Source organism: Cyprinodon tularosa, unplaced genomic scaffold (genome assembly GCF_016077235.1).
Source record: "Cyprinodon tularosa strain WSP-4 unplaced genomic scaffold, ASM1607723v1 ctg24, whole genome shotgun sequence".
Classification (NCBI taxonomy): domain Eukaryota; kingdom Metazoa; phylum Chordata; class Actinopteri; order Cyprinodontiformes; family Cyprinodontidae; genus Cyprinodon; species Cyprinodon tularosa.
The window spans coordinates 836,984-854,280 of NW_024038896.1; the positions used below are offsets into that span (position 1 = coordinate 836,984).

General features: G+C 37.9%; 1 protein-coding gene across 1 annotated transcript in view; it reads left to right on the forward strand.

Annotated features, from left to right (window-relative positions):
• LOC119785122 (potassium channel subfamily K member 2-like) overlaps positions 1–17,297 on the forward strand; it is a 58,317-nt gene that overhangs the window by 37,396 nt on the left and 3,624 nt on the right. The window contains exons 5-6 of the mRNA XM_038287549.1: positions 800–1,010; positions 11,064–11,206. Coding sequence (XP_038143477.1) covers positions 800–1,010; positions 11,064–11,206 — 354 coding nt within the window. The remainder of the gene's footprint in view (positions 1–799; positions 1,011–11,063; positions 11,207–17,297) is intronic.

Here is a 17,297-nt window from a genome sequence, read left to right on the forward strand (position 1 = left end):
GAACAGGCTATGCAAGGAGAGCCGGTAACTTTGGAGGAACTGCACATGTCCAGATAGAGGAGAATTTTTGTTTGGGTAACTAATGCTGGAAGAGTGACAAGTAGAAAGCCGTAGTTTAAAAGACATTCACCATAAGTTTAATTCTTAATTTGCCACTGACCATGAAAGGGACAACACTAAGATTTTGAAGAAGGACACGATCCCAGTGGTGAAAGATGGAGGGTGGAAGCATTGTCCTTTAGAGACTTTTTTTCTTGAGCAGAAACAGAGAGGATAATAGAGGTGATGAAAGGATGGATAAAATAAATACAAGGCAGTCCTGGAAGAAAACCTGTCAGAGGTTGAAAAACACTTCCTTCACCTTCCAATACAATAACTGTAAACATACAACTAGAGCTACAATGGTTTTGATTGAAGCATATTCAGCGGTTATTATGACTCAGTCAATCAAACCTCTATTCAGACTTTTTGTTTCCAGAGGTTCTCCATCCAGTCAGGTTGTACGAAAAGATACTGATGTTTGATCCAACCTTCAGATTTGTATTTACGAGTGCATCATTTTCCTTCCTTTTCACAAGTATGCTTTTCTTTGTGTCTTGACATTTTTCATAAAGTGCTTATGAAATACATTTGGTTGTAACCTTAAACAACATATAAAAGATGAGTAGGTATGAATACTTTTAAAATGCTGTCCGTTTCTTCAGAATTATCCAAAACATCAATCTGCTTATCTTTTTTACTGAGCCTTTTTACTGAGTGTGAAAACTTTCAATTTTCCTTTTTCCTATCTTTGGTTCAGAAGTGGAAAGTCAGCCAGACAAAGATCCGTGTCATCTCCACCCTGCTCTTCATCTTGTTCGGGTGTCTCATCTTCGTGGCCCTGCCAGCTGTCATTTTCAAGCATATCGAAGGCTGGAGCACACTTGAATCCATCTACTTTGTGGTCATCACCCTCACCACTATTGGCTTTGGAGACTTTGTGGCCGGAGAAAAGGGTCATCTGACCGAGGGTACGTGATATTGTCTGATTTGCAGCATGTCTTTCATTTGCCTGCCTGACACCTCTATTACAATCTGTGTATTTATAGCCATGTCAGAAAAATTGAATATTGGCTCAGCAGCAATGGATTTCCAACAAGCAGCTTCTGCAGGCATTATTATACTTCATCCTTAGCAGGTTTATTTCCACATCTCTGCTTTATGTTCATCAATTCCCATCTATTAAATAAAAAAAAAAGAATTATGAATTTTTACTCATGATATGAGAGCACATCCAGTGTGATAAATATGCACTGTTTGGATTTAAAAAGCAGAGCCAGGGGGTCAACTTGAAAAAATAAAATGCTATTTTATATCTGTATATTACATCACCATCTATTCACATAGAAAATGGTAAACCTGCTGCCCCATATGAACAAATAAAAAGGGAAAACCCAGAATTAAGAAATTGGTCTTATGCCATTAAATTATTCTAACCCACAAATTGTGTTGTTTAAAATATGTTCTTTTGGTTTAAAGGAACATTTTTTAACCACTTTAAGAAGAAACAACTTTTACTTTTCTATTTACACCATCAAAAGCAAGGGTAAGGTGCTGAAACAGCTGCTGGATAATGTGAAATTTTATTTCCTGTGTCACATATTGGCTCCACAAGTCCTGTGAGTGTATTCAATGCAACTGTAAAAACAATGGTAAAGTCTGGAAACATATATGGATTCCTTTATGAAACACTAGCATCGCCATTCTACGAGAGATGCTCTGAGATAACCTCTAGAGACCATCAGATTTGTCTGATCGTCACTGATTTGGTGACCATATTTCCTTCAATCAGTACAAAAAACACGAAGCTGTTCTAATCGGTTACAACAGCAAAACAACTTTGAGTCAACAATATTTACCATCGGAGAATGAAGTGAGAAGGAATAAATAAAAAAATCTAGAAAAGGGATCAGCGTGTGCTAAATTTAAAATCAAGGCTGTGTATTAGTTTAAGCTTTATTATCCTTTTAAGCATCTCTTCTCTGTCAGACAACATGCTGATTTCAAAATGTTTTAAAAATCTTAAAGTTAAAACAAGGATCTAGGTTCTTTAGAAATAGAAACATGCCATAATTAGCCACAGTAATTGCTTGTATCACCATGTTATTATTTATCATTTTATCTTTTCATTAAAACATTAGAAAAACTGTCAGGGTTCATGTGTGTGGGTAAGTGCGAGTTGTGCATCTCTACTATAGAGGATCTTTATGGAGAACTTGGGTAGCCAACACAGGTGAAAGTAATCTGGATAATCATAGTGCTGGGCTTAAAAGAGCACCAGAGCTTTCATTCAGTGCTGGTTTCTTGTGTGTTATACAGTAGATGTTGTTTTGTTGCTTCCTAGTCTCTTGCTTCCCCTAAGTGTTTTTCATTTCATTTTGTTTGGTATTCAGTATTTTTGTATTTTGGATTTTTGCCTGTTTCCCTTGGACTTACATTAAACCATCCAAACTCATCTGTGCCTACTCCTCTCTGCATTTAGGTCCTCAAAACCTTCTCCTAACCTGACAAAAACCTTTCTCACCGCTGCTATTCCACAATAGCCTGACATTAGAGCTGCTAATAATATACATAATACAAAAATATACATATAGGTAGGCTGATCAAATGTTTTAAATAAATTTTTTTTAAACAGTTTATTACCCTTTTAAAGTGATAAGCTAAAATATTTAGCAGTTATGGCAGTACTGTTTGTTATTTATTCACTGAACTTTCTGTGTATTTTTTCAATACGGTCATATACTTAGTAACCTGACTCCGCCAGATGGATTTGCTCCGCATATCCATCTGGAAACCTTCGGTTGAAGTAATTTTGGGAAGGGGCGAAAATACTGGTTAGCTGATTGGCCTATGTTGGTGTTAGACGGGCCAAATAAACCAATCAGATCAACGAAGCATATGACGTACTAACAGCCAGGCTACTCTTGCCGAAACCAGTCAGGAGAAGAGCAAAAACATATTTTCCTCTGAGAAAAGCCTCCAGGGCAGTGCTCTTCTTTCAGTGAAGAAATACTATGTAATTCCGATAAAACTTGCTCGATAGCCACGCTAACGCTAGTTTCATCGGCTGAAGCCGCCATGTTCTTTAGACTGAACTGTCGCGCTTCTCGTTGCGTCACACCTCAACCCGCCTCAAAGCCAACGCTGATTGGACATTCGTTTGGTGAACGGCGCCAAATTTTCTTTAACTGACAGTCTCCAGACTGATTAGCAAGTGAAATCTTGAAAGCTCGCGAGATCAGGATGGTCATAGTGTTTTCATAATTCATAATGAGTCCACAGCGTATGTCCAACGACATCCTAACTTATGCATAACGCACAGCAGTGTAAGCCCATGAAATATTACCTGCCAGTGTCCTAAGGGGGGTAGCGAGGCGCCCAGCCTGCATAAAAAAATTTCTTTGATTGCGGTATTGACTTAGTTGCTGTTTACTGTCTGCCCAAAAAATAATAACTAAAAAGATATGCGTTGGAGATAAGTTATGCACCAGTCAATCATAAGTTTTGGATAAGCTAGACACAAGACTTATGAGTAACTCACTTATGTCAACAATCAAATAACTTACCTGTAACTTATGCCCCGCATATAAGCATTCACTGGCATACATCAGGAAATTTTGAGCATGTTTAAAATTTCTCGATGTACTTGCTGTATGTTGACGTGTGCCAGCGTGCTTAAGCGTGCTTCAGCGTACCTCAGCATGCTCAGAAGTTATACAAAATGTACCCATAACATATGCCAGTATTTTTGCCAGATTTTTCGTCATCAGGCATACGCTGGCTGAATCGTCAAGGTGTGAGAGGGGCTTTAGACAGAATTTTTAAAAAGGTAAACACCATCAATAGGAGTTTGTGTGGAAAATATAACCTTAACATAGATTTTGTTTTATTGTTTAATCAAATGAGTTGTGGTACTCATTAAGAACAATAAATAAATTACAGAAAATATGTATTCAACAATCAGTCTTTTTGACTCCACATTATTCACTGTGTATCATCAGAGGCCCACGAATACAATGAAAATGTTTTGTGGTTCCAGATAACAAGTTTAGCTTCAGGCTGCTATTTTGAAATATTGCATCTGTATTTCAGTTTAACCAAAGAAAATGTAGACACAGTTTAGTATGTGAAAATTAATGCTTTTAAGTGGATTATTTATTTGTATCAAAGGATTTTCTAAAAGTTATAAAACAGGGCAGAATACAGTGGAAAGGTGGCCTTCAAAAATGAAAGGGTTTGAATAGAAAGATTCTGCACTCATTTGTCATTTTTTTTTTAATATATTTTCTCTGTTTCAGGATTATGGCTCTCACTGTGGAGTCCAAAAGGTTTAGTTGTCTAGACTTGTCCAGAAAGAAAGAGGGCAAAGACTTCTTCTTTTTCTCTGATTCGCTTCATATTGAGCCTCAACATGTTGTTTTTAAGATATTTCACTCTACTTCATGTTCTGTTCATATTATTTAGTGGCTCTGGTATAATCAGGCCTTAACAAAGATTTACATGATTTAACGATGGTTGCCAATATGTTTTTTTTTTTACATAATGCCAGGTTGATGGGGATCCCACAAGCTTTTTCCCCTTCAGAAGTGTCAGTCCTTAAAAAAATTGTTCATTGTCAACTGATACTTAAATTCAACATCCATGTTTATTAACATTCTTAAGGTACTGTTAAACTGTCCAGAGATGATAAGAGATTTAACTTCATATGACCTGAGTGAAATAAGCGACTCTGGCATGACTCTGAATCTAGTGCCAGAACTGCAGGGAATAAAAGAGAGACACCAGGCACATCTTCTTTAATGTGTGTGTTTGTGTATGTAGCAGGCAGTTAGTTCAAGTTGACCTGCTTGGCAGACAACAAGGTAGAGGCAGATGGGAAAAAATCACAAACACTTAGCTGTTGGATTAAACTTCTCCGAGCTGATCTAATGACTATCGATTAGATTACAGAAACTGCATTAGTCTGCAGTAGTTACAGTATACTAATTAGCCTTGTTTGCCGTGAGCTGAATGTGCTACTGTTACCCACATACCATTTGAAAGTTATCGTGCTCTTTAAATCTTTAAAAAATATATAGCTTTTTTGGAATTATTGGTAAAAAATTAATTGTCAAACTTCATCAGCATTGGCTGCTACCCTCAATGCAATCAACAACTGTTGAGCCCACTTTTGGCAGCAATCTCCCCTCCGCTCTGGAGCTGCAGGACTCTGCCTGACTCTCTAAGACTCAATGGGGTATTTTAAGGTAACCAATGAGAAAGTAGAGCCGTGATTGGATAACTTAGCAAAATTAGTCACTTCCAGTGAGGCTAAACCTCTTGGAGGGTCTATGGAGCAGGGGCAAGTTGGGAAGCTGGCTGCTCGATGCTGATTTTTGGTTGACAGTGGCCAGACAGCAAGGAGGTTTACCTGAGGAGTCAAGAGGGAAAAGTGATCATTTAGTCACAACAATCCTCATGTTGTGGATTCTTGCTGTGTTTTCTAGAGTTTTTTTTTTTGTTATTTCAGAGCGCTTCACAAACGCTATTTTCACCAGTAGTAATAATGTTTTTATGTGTTTCAACATTTGTTGATGCAATCCTTAACGTTTGGATTTAATTATTACAATTGAGCCTCCCCTGTTTCAGAGTGCAACAACCGCCGCTGCTATAAGCACTGCTCAAAAAATAAAGGGAACACTGAAATAAAACTACATCAATTCCAATGAATGAAATATTCTATGTTCAGTACAAAGTGGAATGTGCTGACAACAAAATAAAACATCATTAATGGAAATCAAATTTATTAACCAACGGAGGCTTTGATTTGGAGTCACAACCAAAATTAAAGTGGTAAAACACACTACAGGAGGATCCAACTTTGATGTAATGTCCCTTAAAACGGGTCAGAATGAACTCAGTATAGTATGTGGCCTCCACATGCCTATATGTCCTCCTTACAATGCCGGGGCATGCATCTGATGCGGTGGTGGATGGTCTCCGGAGGGATCTCCTCCCAGACAAGAAGTAAAGCATCCACCAAATCCTGGACAGTCTGTGGATGGATTGAGACATGATGTCCCAAATTAGTAATCAGGAACCGACGGGCAGTCCATAGCTTCAAAGCCGTTGTCTTGCAGGATCGGCTGACAGACTCCAGCCAGATGAGATATAGCATTGTCTTACATTTGGAGGAACCCAGGGCCAACAGCACCAACATATGGTCTCACAAGGGGTCTGAGGCTTTCATCTCAGTACCTAATGGCAGTCATGCTACCTCTGGTGAGCACATGGCCCTCCAAAGGAATACCAACCCACACTATTACTAACCCGCTGCCAAACCGGTCATGCTGTAGGATTATACAGGCAGCAGATCACTTCCCACAATGTCTCCAGACTCTGTCAACTCTGTCACATGTGCTTAGTGAATCTGAATGTGAATCTGCTATCATCTGTGAAGAGCATAGGGCACGAGTGGTAAATTTGCCAATCCCGATGTTTTCTGGTAAGTGCCAAGCATCCTGGATGGTGTTGGGCTGTGATCACAACCCCCATCTGTGAATGTCAGGCCCTCATACCATCCTCACAGAGTTGGTTTCTAACTGTTTGTGCAGACACATGCACATTTGTGGCCTGCTGGAGGTCATTTTGCAGGGCTCTGGCGGTGCTCCTCCACAAAGACGGAGGTAGCAGTCCTGCTGCTGGGTTATTGCCCTCCTATGGCCTGCTCCACGTCTCATTGTGTACTGGTTTGTCTACTAGCAGCAACTCCAGCCTCTGGAAACAATGCTGAAAGACACTGCAAACCTTCTTGCCGCAGCTTGCATTGATGTGCCATCACGGATGAATGAAGGTTTTTGAATTGATATTTTTTTGAGTTGTGGACTGGATATTATGCAACCTGTCAACCTGATCCATCAGAAACACCACATTTCCAAACAACCCCAGCACAGTAAGAAATTGCACCAGCACTAGTTACACACGTTTCCCCCTAGTTTCTCTCTGTGAAGCTGTGGTCTGCTCCTATTTAAACAGCCTAATAAGACATGCATCGTCATATGCCAGCAAGTGCTACAATCTCTGAAAACACACTCCTTTCAACTTGTTCCATTGGTTATGTCCTCCAGCAGTGCAAAAGCTTCCATTATACAATAATATGCACACATTTAAACAGCCCTTTACAGATATATTTGATTGTTTACAACTTGTTTGCCTTATGTTATGAATCATCAGAAATGTGTGGTTTAGAACTTTCCTGCTTATCTTCAATTGTTTGCATCTCAGTAACAACTATTTTGCCCCTTTTACTATTCATTTGCATTTAATAATGCTCAGCCTACACACTCATGTGTTTTTAAACTTAAGAAAAACAGAGATGAACTTTAAGAAAACATCCAACTGAGGTTGTTTCTATAATTTGTTGAGTATTTTACATTATTGTATTAGGTTATTAGGTTAAATGTGATTAAAATCTCAAAAGCATTTTAAGATATTGTCTTTAATGAGTTAAAATACTGAACAGATTAGAAACACAAGGTTAGTATTTAAGTTTTTTTTTATTTGTTTGCTGTGCAAACCAGACAGCACATAAATGCACAATTACACTTGCTATTTAGTTGACATGTTTGTTTAGAATACTCAACGTTTCAGTGCAACGTCAAATTCTGGGAGGAGAGTATGGAAAATATGAGTACCTGATAAGTGCATTATGACTCACTAAAGAAACAAATAATTGCTTTCATTACTTGTCTGTTAGTATTTTGCACATCCGAAAGGCAACCACTATTTGCAACAGCATAGAGCACGTTGCAGAAATGATAACTATGTAATTATGCTGGCAGATGAGAAAGAGAGAAAAGACCTCCTCTGTTGGTGTGAACATCTGTGAAATGTAAGAAAAAAATGACCAGGACCTTTTGCCAAGATGATTTGGAGGCTAAAACACAGCAGAACGACGTCTGGCAGCTGGAAACAACTGCAGTTTTAAAAGGTCATTGTTTTAATTTATGAACATAATGCAGCTATGCTGTCATTTTTTCTAAGACAGCCAGGACCCAAACAGTTTTGTTTTCTTTGTTTTGTTTTATTTCTTTCAGACACAATATTATTTTGAGGCTATTGTTTAAAAAAAGAAATGGGAAAAGGTTGATTTGCCAAGCTGTCCAAAATAGAACCACAAAAAAACAAAACAAAAAAAAAACAGACAGAAATCATTGGTACCCTTCTTTTAATTGAAGAGTAACCTCCAGTGGTCACAGAAACATCTTAAATCTGACAAAAATAACAATAAACAAAAAAATCTATGAAGATGAACAAATGAAAGTCAGACACGGGTTTCCAGCCATGCTTCAACAGAATGATTTTAGAAATGTAAAGTCATCAAATAGGCCCGGAAAAAAAATTATGGTACCCTTAACTTAATATTTTATTGCAGAAAACTGTTGAGACAATTACTGCAATTAAATGATCTTTGTAACTGTCTCTGACTCTTCTGCTCCTTTCAGCTGGTATTAAATTCCCCATTAGCAAACTGGTCAACATCTTGTCTCAGGTTAAAATGGTGCATTTTCCAGATAGCATGTTTCAGCTCCTTCCAAATATCTTGGCTTTTTTTAGTTGTATGTTTTGGGTCATTATGCTGTTGCAAGATCCATGACCTGGGACTGAGACCAAGCTTTCTGATACTCAGCAGCACATTTCTCCCTAGAACCCTTTGATAGTCTTGAGAATTCTTTGTATATTACAGAGATTCAAGATACCCTGTTCTAGATGAAGCAAAGCAGCCCCAGAGTATAAAACTGCCTCCTCCATGTTTCACACTAGAGACAATGTTCTTTTCTTCACATGTTTAATTTTTGTCTTTCTACATAGAGCTAATGTTTCTTTGCAAAAACTTACGTTTTTGGCTCAACTGTTGATAGGGCATCCTTCAAGAAGGCTTGTGGCTTATCAGCATGTAGTTTATAAATTAAACTACTGTCTGTTTTTTATGATTCGTTTTCAACAATGGTGTCCTTGTTTGTCTCCCATTAAGCCCACTTTGGCTCAAACGACAGGTCTGATACTGATGTTCCCTTAGCATGATGTTCACATTTGATCTCTTCAGAAGTTTTTCTGGGCTCTTTTGTTACAATTCCTATTACAGGAATTATTTGTGAATAATATGAACTACTGTAGTCACAGGAACATTAAGCTGCATTGCGATCGTCTTATAGCTTTTACCTTTTCCATGCTTGTCTTTAATTTTCTTAATAATTCCCTGAAACAACTCTTTCCTTTACTTCCTCTGGTCCATGTTGAGTGTGGTACACACCATGTCACCAAACCGCACAGGGACTACCTATAGCCCTCAATATAGGGATACTGACACCTATGATGCCAATTAGTGGAGACGCACCTTGATTTAAAATTTCCCTTTGGTCACATTATTTTCAGTCTTTTCCAAGGGTGCTATCATTTTTTTCCTGGCTTGTTTAATAGTTTAAACGTTTTCTAATAATTCTGCTGAAGCATGTTTGAAAAGCAATTTCTGACTTTCATTGCCCATATTCCCATTTTTTATTTATTTTTGTCATATTCAAGTTATTTCTATGAGCTTTTGGGTATTTTCTTTCATAAACCAACAATTTCGGTACCCCCTGTTATTTTTGCCTTGATTATGAAACTTTATGATTAACTATATGGCACAATCCGAGTAATTTGATTTACAATGATTAACACACAGATTCACATCAGTTTATTGAAATTCAAAAATAATTTTTTTAATCCAAAATCATCTTTTTCAGTTTTAGCACAGCCCATCCAATTAAGGCAAAAGCACAAACCTTATACATTGGAGGACGCTGTGTCCGAGGCTTTGCTGCTGTCAAAAGCACTGCTCTACACAATGTAAACATCCTGATTATCCCTAATCTACAGGTTTGTTTGGAGTAATGATATTTTTATGTCCTAAACATACAGTAATATAACGTTTAAATCACAAAGCACATGGTTAACTCAAAAGATTTATATGCATTAGTACCAAGTTTTGATTAAATCTGTTACACCTGAGTTTAATCCAGTTTAAAGCGATCATTCATTTCCATCTCCTGTGGTGTTTGAGGCATACAGGACTTGTTATGCCGTGTCATTAAAGAAAATGGCCCGACCAGAGGTTACTTCATGCGGTGTTAATAAGTTGGGCACGAGCACCTCTATATGCATAATTACGCTACTGAAGGATAACTCTATAGTTGTCTAATTTAACAAATGTGAGGAATATAAACTCACGTATGCCTTTAACTCATTAGTGAGAGCCTTAAAATATGAAGCTGATCAAATGGAGCATTTTAGGTATTTTTAACCCAAAGAAAAGGCACACCTATTAAAGCTCTGGACCTCGCTGGTTATTGTGGCTGAAGAAAATGTTATTTTGATACCAATTCTCTAGTACCAGGATAATTTATACCTGGTGAGACTGGGATGGACCACTCACCAGGTTGTTTGTGGATTTTTATTTATTTAATTTTTTCTGCGCTGCGCGATGAACACAGCAGACAAAATACATGAATATAGACTCTAAAGGCCTCTTTTTAAAGAAGTAATAAGAAAATGTTTTGGGCTGAATCTCTAAATGTTGTTGAGACCCTATAATTTTTTTAGATTAAAAGCACACAGTGATATAACTGAGTATGTGGGTGCCTCCAGCTGTTATTTAAGGGCAAAGTGATGACATTTATACAATTTTTTAATTTCATCTATTTTGTATGCTACAATTGTTCTCAGAATTCGATTTCCAGGAAAAGACTAAACCTGCTGACATTCTGCTGCAAATGTGACAGTTTTGCTTCAGTAGTTTACCATTCTTTTTATTAAGCTTATCATGTGTTATAATTAAGTAGCTTTACTAGCCAATAAAAGCTAGAAATCTGCCGATTACTTCTTCTTAAGACTGACACACAATGTCATATAGGGTTTTTACCATAAATGATGCAGTGCTTTCATTCAGAAGTAGACCACAGAGGCTGTTGCATTCTAACACAATTGTTGTATTGATTGTTTTACAGGTGGTTCAGGGAGTCTTGAGTATCTTGACTACTACAAACCGGTAGTGTGGTTCTGGATCTTGGTGGGCTTGGCGTACTTTGCAGCAGTGCTCAGCATGATTGGAGATTGGTTCAGGGTCATCTCCAAAAAAACTAAAGAGGAGGTATGTGCTGCTCATGTAAGAGAAAAAAAATGTCTGAAATTCCAAATCTTGCTTTCCTCTAACCCAGTTGTTCTTAATCCTGCCTCTCAGGTAACCCTGTCTTGCATGTTTAACATGTCTCCTAGCTCCCACACATCTAACTTATAGGAATGATGTATTAACAGGCTTCTGCAGCAGTTGGTGGCTTCTGAGGAAGCCATGCATGATTTGAATTAAGTGTGCTGCTACAGAGAAATGTCTAAAACATACAGGGCACAGGTACTTGAGGAACAGGATTGAGAACCACTGCTCTATAAACAATAAAAAACGTAAATTATTTATTACCCAATTGTGTTTTGTTCAGCATCCCAGCAACTGCATCCACAGATTAGCTCACTTTATCTTATCCATTTTTCCATTTTCTCCACAGAATACATTTGTTTTGCTAATTCCTTTAAGATAAAACTTTCGTACAGTACTGTAGCTGGTTGAAAGCAAGGACATCCCTCAGATTTTCTGTTAGTATAAGTTATCCTAACCCCCAATATTTGGCTCTAAATCATCTCTTTAGGCTCACTCTGTACATGTGGTGGATGGGAGGTTAAAATACCGATTAGCAAGGAAATATACAGTCAGACAGCGGCTTTTGTAAGAGACTTTCCCTGTTATTTGTCTCAAATGGTGATATAAACAAATAATGAATATTGGTTAAATAAATGTTTGGAGAGCTATTCCATTTAATTTAGTCTTCAAATATCGTCAGGAGCTACATACAACACTTAAAAGGAGAACTTGCTTTACCTAATGATTTTTATCCATAACAAACTCACTTAATTTGATTGTTTATCTATCTGTTGGCTTTCTTCTCCTATTTGTACGACTCATGGCATGAACTACATTGTCTTTTAAACGCTAATAGTGATTTCCACACTATTGGTCTAGATGGCATTCGATAAATAAAAAAAGTGTTGTGCTCCAGCATGCATTTGCACTAAACTCTAAACCAGATTTATATTTTTTTTTTACGTATGGAGACATTTGCAGAAAGCTTAAGACCACAGTGACCCCAATGTTTTCTCCCCTCAAGCCATGAATCTAAAAGCAATGGGTTTCATCCCGCCCTCGCTCTGTGAAGTAAATACAGTCTTACTCTGGACGTCTGCTGGTGCTGAGTAATAGGATACATAGCTGTTAGGGCAGGTTCATAGCTCACATGCAAAAAAAAAGCCACACATACACACGTTTGCTTTACTCCTGAATCCCAAATCATGCTCATCTTATTTCTGGCATAAATATGAAGGAGTAGTGGCTGTTTCGAAGTACGCAGCATTTCCCATTTTTTCGTATGATAAGTATAGGTCTGTAAAGCTGGGAGCTCTGCAGAGAATCAAATCATTGGGAGAGAAGGTTTTTCAGTGGGAGGTTGCTAGAAGGGAAGAGGGTCGATGATGAGCAGGCAGAAAAAACAAGTAGGCAGAAGGTGTTTTTTTTTTCTCAGTCTGCACACACGTGCCATAAATTTCAATTCAAGTGTATTTTCACCGCCTTGTTGACCTCAGAGGCTCCTTAATGAATACAGGGTCTGAAAAAGGAGCTTGATGTATTATTAAGGTGAAACCTTTCAGTAATCATGGATGCCTTCTCTCTATCTAATATGAACTTTGTATATTTTATATCAATGAAACAGAAAACTGTCCCGACTTATTCAATAATGCATATTTATCTATTAAAAAAATCAAATAATCATAAACAGTAAATGATGGTTATATAAATTGTGCAAAACTTTAGTATGAAGACATTCTGGGCCTTAAGCTTATACGAACCAAAAACCAATCATACGGATTCTGATTTGCAGTGTTTGCCTCTGATGACTGCCAGTTTTCAGTTAAATGAAGCCTAGGCGGAAGTTAAACTGAGGAAACTAAATTACTTTCCCTCATCATCAGAAGCTCATCTGCCTCCGACACAAACATCAACATTGAACCGCACCTTCATGAAGCCCCATCAGCATCCAGAGTTCATCTTAAAAGGTCTTCAAATCCATGACTCAGCCTGCTACCCAGCCAAGAGCAAGCGATTGTTGCGCTGTGTCTGATTTTGGTCAACCCACTTCCATCTCCTCCTCCACCTTTGCAGCTAAGCTCCATCTGACTTTTCCATGGTGCTTCTCCAGCCTCGTACCGATCAGAGTGTAATTCCTCCCAGAGTTGTATTGCATTCCCCGTCACATCTCAAGCGATCTGGCAGAAGACCGCCATGTTGAGCCTGATTCTGACAGAGGTTTCTTCCCAAAGGGGAGTTTTTCTTCTCCACTGTCACTTCATGCTTGCTCATCATGGACAGGTTCATGCAAATGTGTGTTTATCCAAGCTGGACATCTATCTTTCTGGGTACCCTGGGTGATGCACTAGTATCAGCTCACACAGTCTACTGGATCTCACCAAAACAGCTCAAGCAGATCGTCTCGCCAACCAGCAATATATCTGAACTGAACAAGCCTTATCTATCTCCACTCCACCACCAGTTTCAGGCCTGGGGGGAAACATCCCTGTTCTCATACACCTGCTTATGTATATCGAACTAAAATTCAGTGCTAATGTTTCCTGCCAAGGTCTAAAAGCAAAGTAAAAAAAAGTAAAATAATTGTATAATTAAAATTCTTCTAATTGTCTTTTTCTTTCTGCGTGAGTTTTTTAGATTGAACTATCCCGTTTATGAATATTAGAGTAATGTTACATAACATTCCTCATAGATTTGTTAATAATTTGAATCAAATGACATAATGCAGCAATACTGAGAGTAAAATCTGTTTATTGTGCTTAAAAACACTATAAAACCTTTTTTTGATCACTCTTTACATCTGTTCCCAACCGCTGTGATAGATGAACATTAACAGAGACCAACAGCGTGTGAGGTTATAAAGTTCCTCCATGCAGTTTGCTAATTGGAGCTCAAGCAAGACATGTGGGAGAGCGCTTGAAGGAAGAGCTTTTCAACAGCTGTCTGAGGAGATTAATGGATGTCCCATTCATGATCTCAGACTGAACATTTTCCTCAGCTGTGCACATTAAGGAGGTTACTAATATTAAACGTGGCCAGACTAACAATCAGTGCAGGACTGATTTAACATTTTTCAACATGATTTAAATGATAAAATCAGGCCGGGGCTTAGATCACATAGAAAGGAGCTAAATGAGTACTGACTGTTCAAGGTTCACCTTAAGAAAATAAATATTTATCTCTCACATATATTTCTCTCATAAATTGTCATATTCAATAAATTACAATACGCTCATCAATCCCGAGTTTTTGTATAACTTTTTTTTTTTATGGGGGGGCAAATGTCCTGCTTTCTTTAGCTGTTAAATCATTGTTACATAGCAATGATCACGTAACAATGATTATATTAATCTATATATTATGTTTCAAGTAATGAATTAAGTTAGGAAAATAAATGAACTATACGTTAAATTGTATTAACATGTCTCTGTATGCCTACATACCTGTATCTGTAGTTTGATACTAGATGTAAAATTTAATGAAAAAGTTACGGTTAACAAAGTTGACTCATTGCTGAGTTGCTTGAGCCTCTACCTAGCATGCTGACACAATGTTGCTTTTATGATCTACAGGTGCTGGTCATAAAATTAGAATATCATGAAAAAGTAGATTGATTTCAGTAATTCCATTTAAAAAGTGAAACTTGTATATTATATTCATACATTACATACAAACTCATATATTTCAGATGTTTATTTTGTTTAATTTTGATGATTACAAATGACAACAAATGAAAATCTCAAATTCATCATATCAGAAAATTAGAATATTACTGAAGACCAATAAAAACAAAGGATTTATAGAAATGTTGGCCAACTGAAAAGTATGAACATGAAAAGTATGAGCATGTACAGCACTCAGTATTTAGTTGGGCCTCCTTTGGCCCGTATTACTGCAGCAATGCGGCGTGGCATGGAGTCGATCAGTCTGTGGCACTGCTCAGGTGTTATGATAGCCCAGGTTGCTCTAATAGTGGCTTTTAGCTCTTCTGAATTGTTGGGTCTGGTGTATTGCATCTTCTTCTTCACAATACCCCATAGATTTTCTATGGGGTTAAGGTCAGGAGAGTTTGCTGGCCAATTAAGAACAGGGATACCATGGTCCTTCAACCAGGTACTGGTAGCTTTGGCACTGTGTGCAGGTGCCAAGTCCTGTTGGAAAATGAAATCTGCATCTCCAAAAAGTTGGTCAGCTGCAGGAAGCATGAAGTGCTCTAAAACTTCCTGGTATGTGGCTGCGTTGACCCTGGACCTCAGAAAACACAATGGACCAACACCAGCAGATGACATGGCACCCCAAACCATCACTGACTGTGGAAACTTTACACTGGACTTCAAGCAACGTGGATGAAGTGCCTCTCTTCTTTTCCTCCAGACTCTGGGACCTTGATTTCCAAAGGAAATGCAAAATTTACTTTCATCAGAGAACATGACTTTGGACCACTCACCAGCAGTCCAGTCCTGTTTCTCTTTAGCCCAGGCAAGACGCTTCTGACGCTGTCTGTGGTTCAAGAGTGGCTTGACACAAGGAATGCGACAGCAGAAACCCATGTCTTTCATACGTCTGTGTGTGGTGGTTCTTGAAGCACTCACTCCAGCTGCAGTCCACTCTTTGTGAATCTCCCCCACATTTTTGAATGGGTTTTGTTTCACAATCCTCTCCAGGGTGCGGTTATCTCTCTTGCTTGTACACTTTTTTCGACCACATCTTTTCCTTCCCTTCGCCTCTCTATTAATGTGCTTGGACACTGAGCTCTGTGAACAGCCAGCCTCTTTAGCGATGACCTTTTGTGTCTTGCCCTCCTTGTGCAAGGTGTCGATGGTCGTCTTTTGGACAACTGTCAAGTCAGCAGTCTTCCCCATGATTGTGTAGCCTATAGAACTAGACTGAAAGACCATTTAAAGGCTTTTGCAGGTGGTTTGAGTTAATTAGCTGATTAGAGTGTGGCACCAGGGGCCATCAATTTTGAACCTTTTCACAATATTCTAATTTTCTGATATGATGAATTTGAGATTTTCATTTGTTGTCATTTGTAATCATCAAAATTAAACAAAATAAACATCTGAAATATATGAGTTTGTATGTAATGTATGAATATAATATACAAGTTTCACTTTTTAAATGGAATTACTGAAATCAATCTACTTTTTCATGATATTCTAATTTTATGACCAGCACCTGTATGTACTGTTAACACTGTCCTTCATCATACTGAAAAAATATCAGATCTTCATAACTTGTTTACAGGTTGCTTTATGAAGTTGGTTCTAGACTGAAATCTACAAGGTTTCTTTATGCCAGTAATATTCAGTTTATAGTAAGTCCCTTTTCTCTTAAAAAGCGATATATATTCCTTTGCTTGATTTGGGTATATTCCCTCTCATCATTCCGTTTCCCAAAGATTTTTCTTCAGGAGGAGGGTATTTTGAAAAACCTAATGTTAAGCCATTCTAGTGTTGTTTATTCTCTTACTTGCGGCTCAATTCTGAATCTGTCCTTTGTCTCCTCAGTAATTAGCGCTTTTCCACTTATTCATGTGCAAAGACAGTTGTCCAAATGTAATCCCTGCAGCCTGCTACAATTTTAAAAAAGCTCTGCAGTGGTGGCACAACCATCGTCTACTAAACTTGTTTTCCAAAATATTTCACTATCGCAATGCTTTCCTTCCTGAAACTGAATCTTTCACATATTTATCATTAAAAAACATTGGTCTTAGCATATGCATAATTTTTGTTATGCAATGTGATGGTCCTTTTTAAAGGATACTGTTGAAGTCTCCTTTGAAAGATTGTTTATGATATGGATAAACTTAAAGGTATAGTGGAGGATGTTCTTTTTCTGGGTGAATCTTCAAATTAAGTGGTCCTCCTAATTGTCAATCCTTCTGGTGATGTGTTTACATAAGGCCGTCCTACGTGCTCTTCCCCATTTTCACTTACCGGCGGTGACATAGTGGTAAAATTGCAAATCTTCTTTTGGAAAGTACAGTAAGCTTGTATGAGTGATGCAAACAGTATCTCTTAAACAGAAGGTAAAAATGGGCTCATGCATG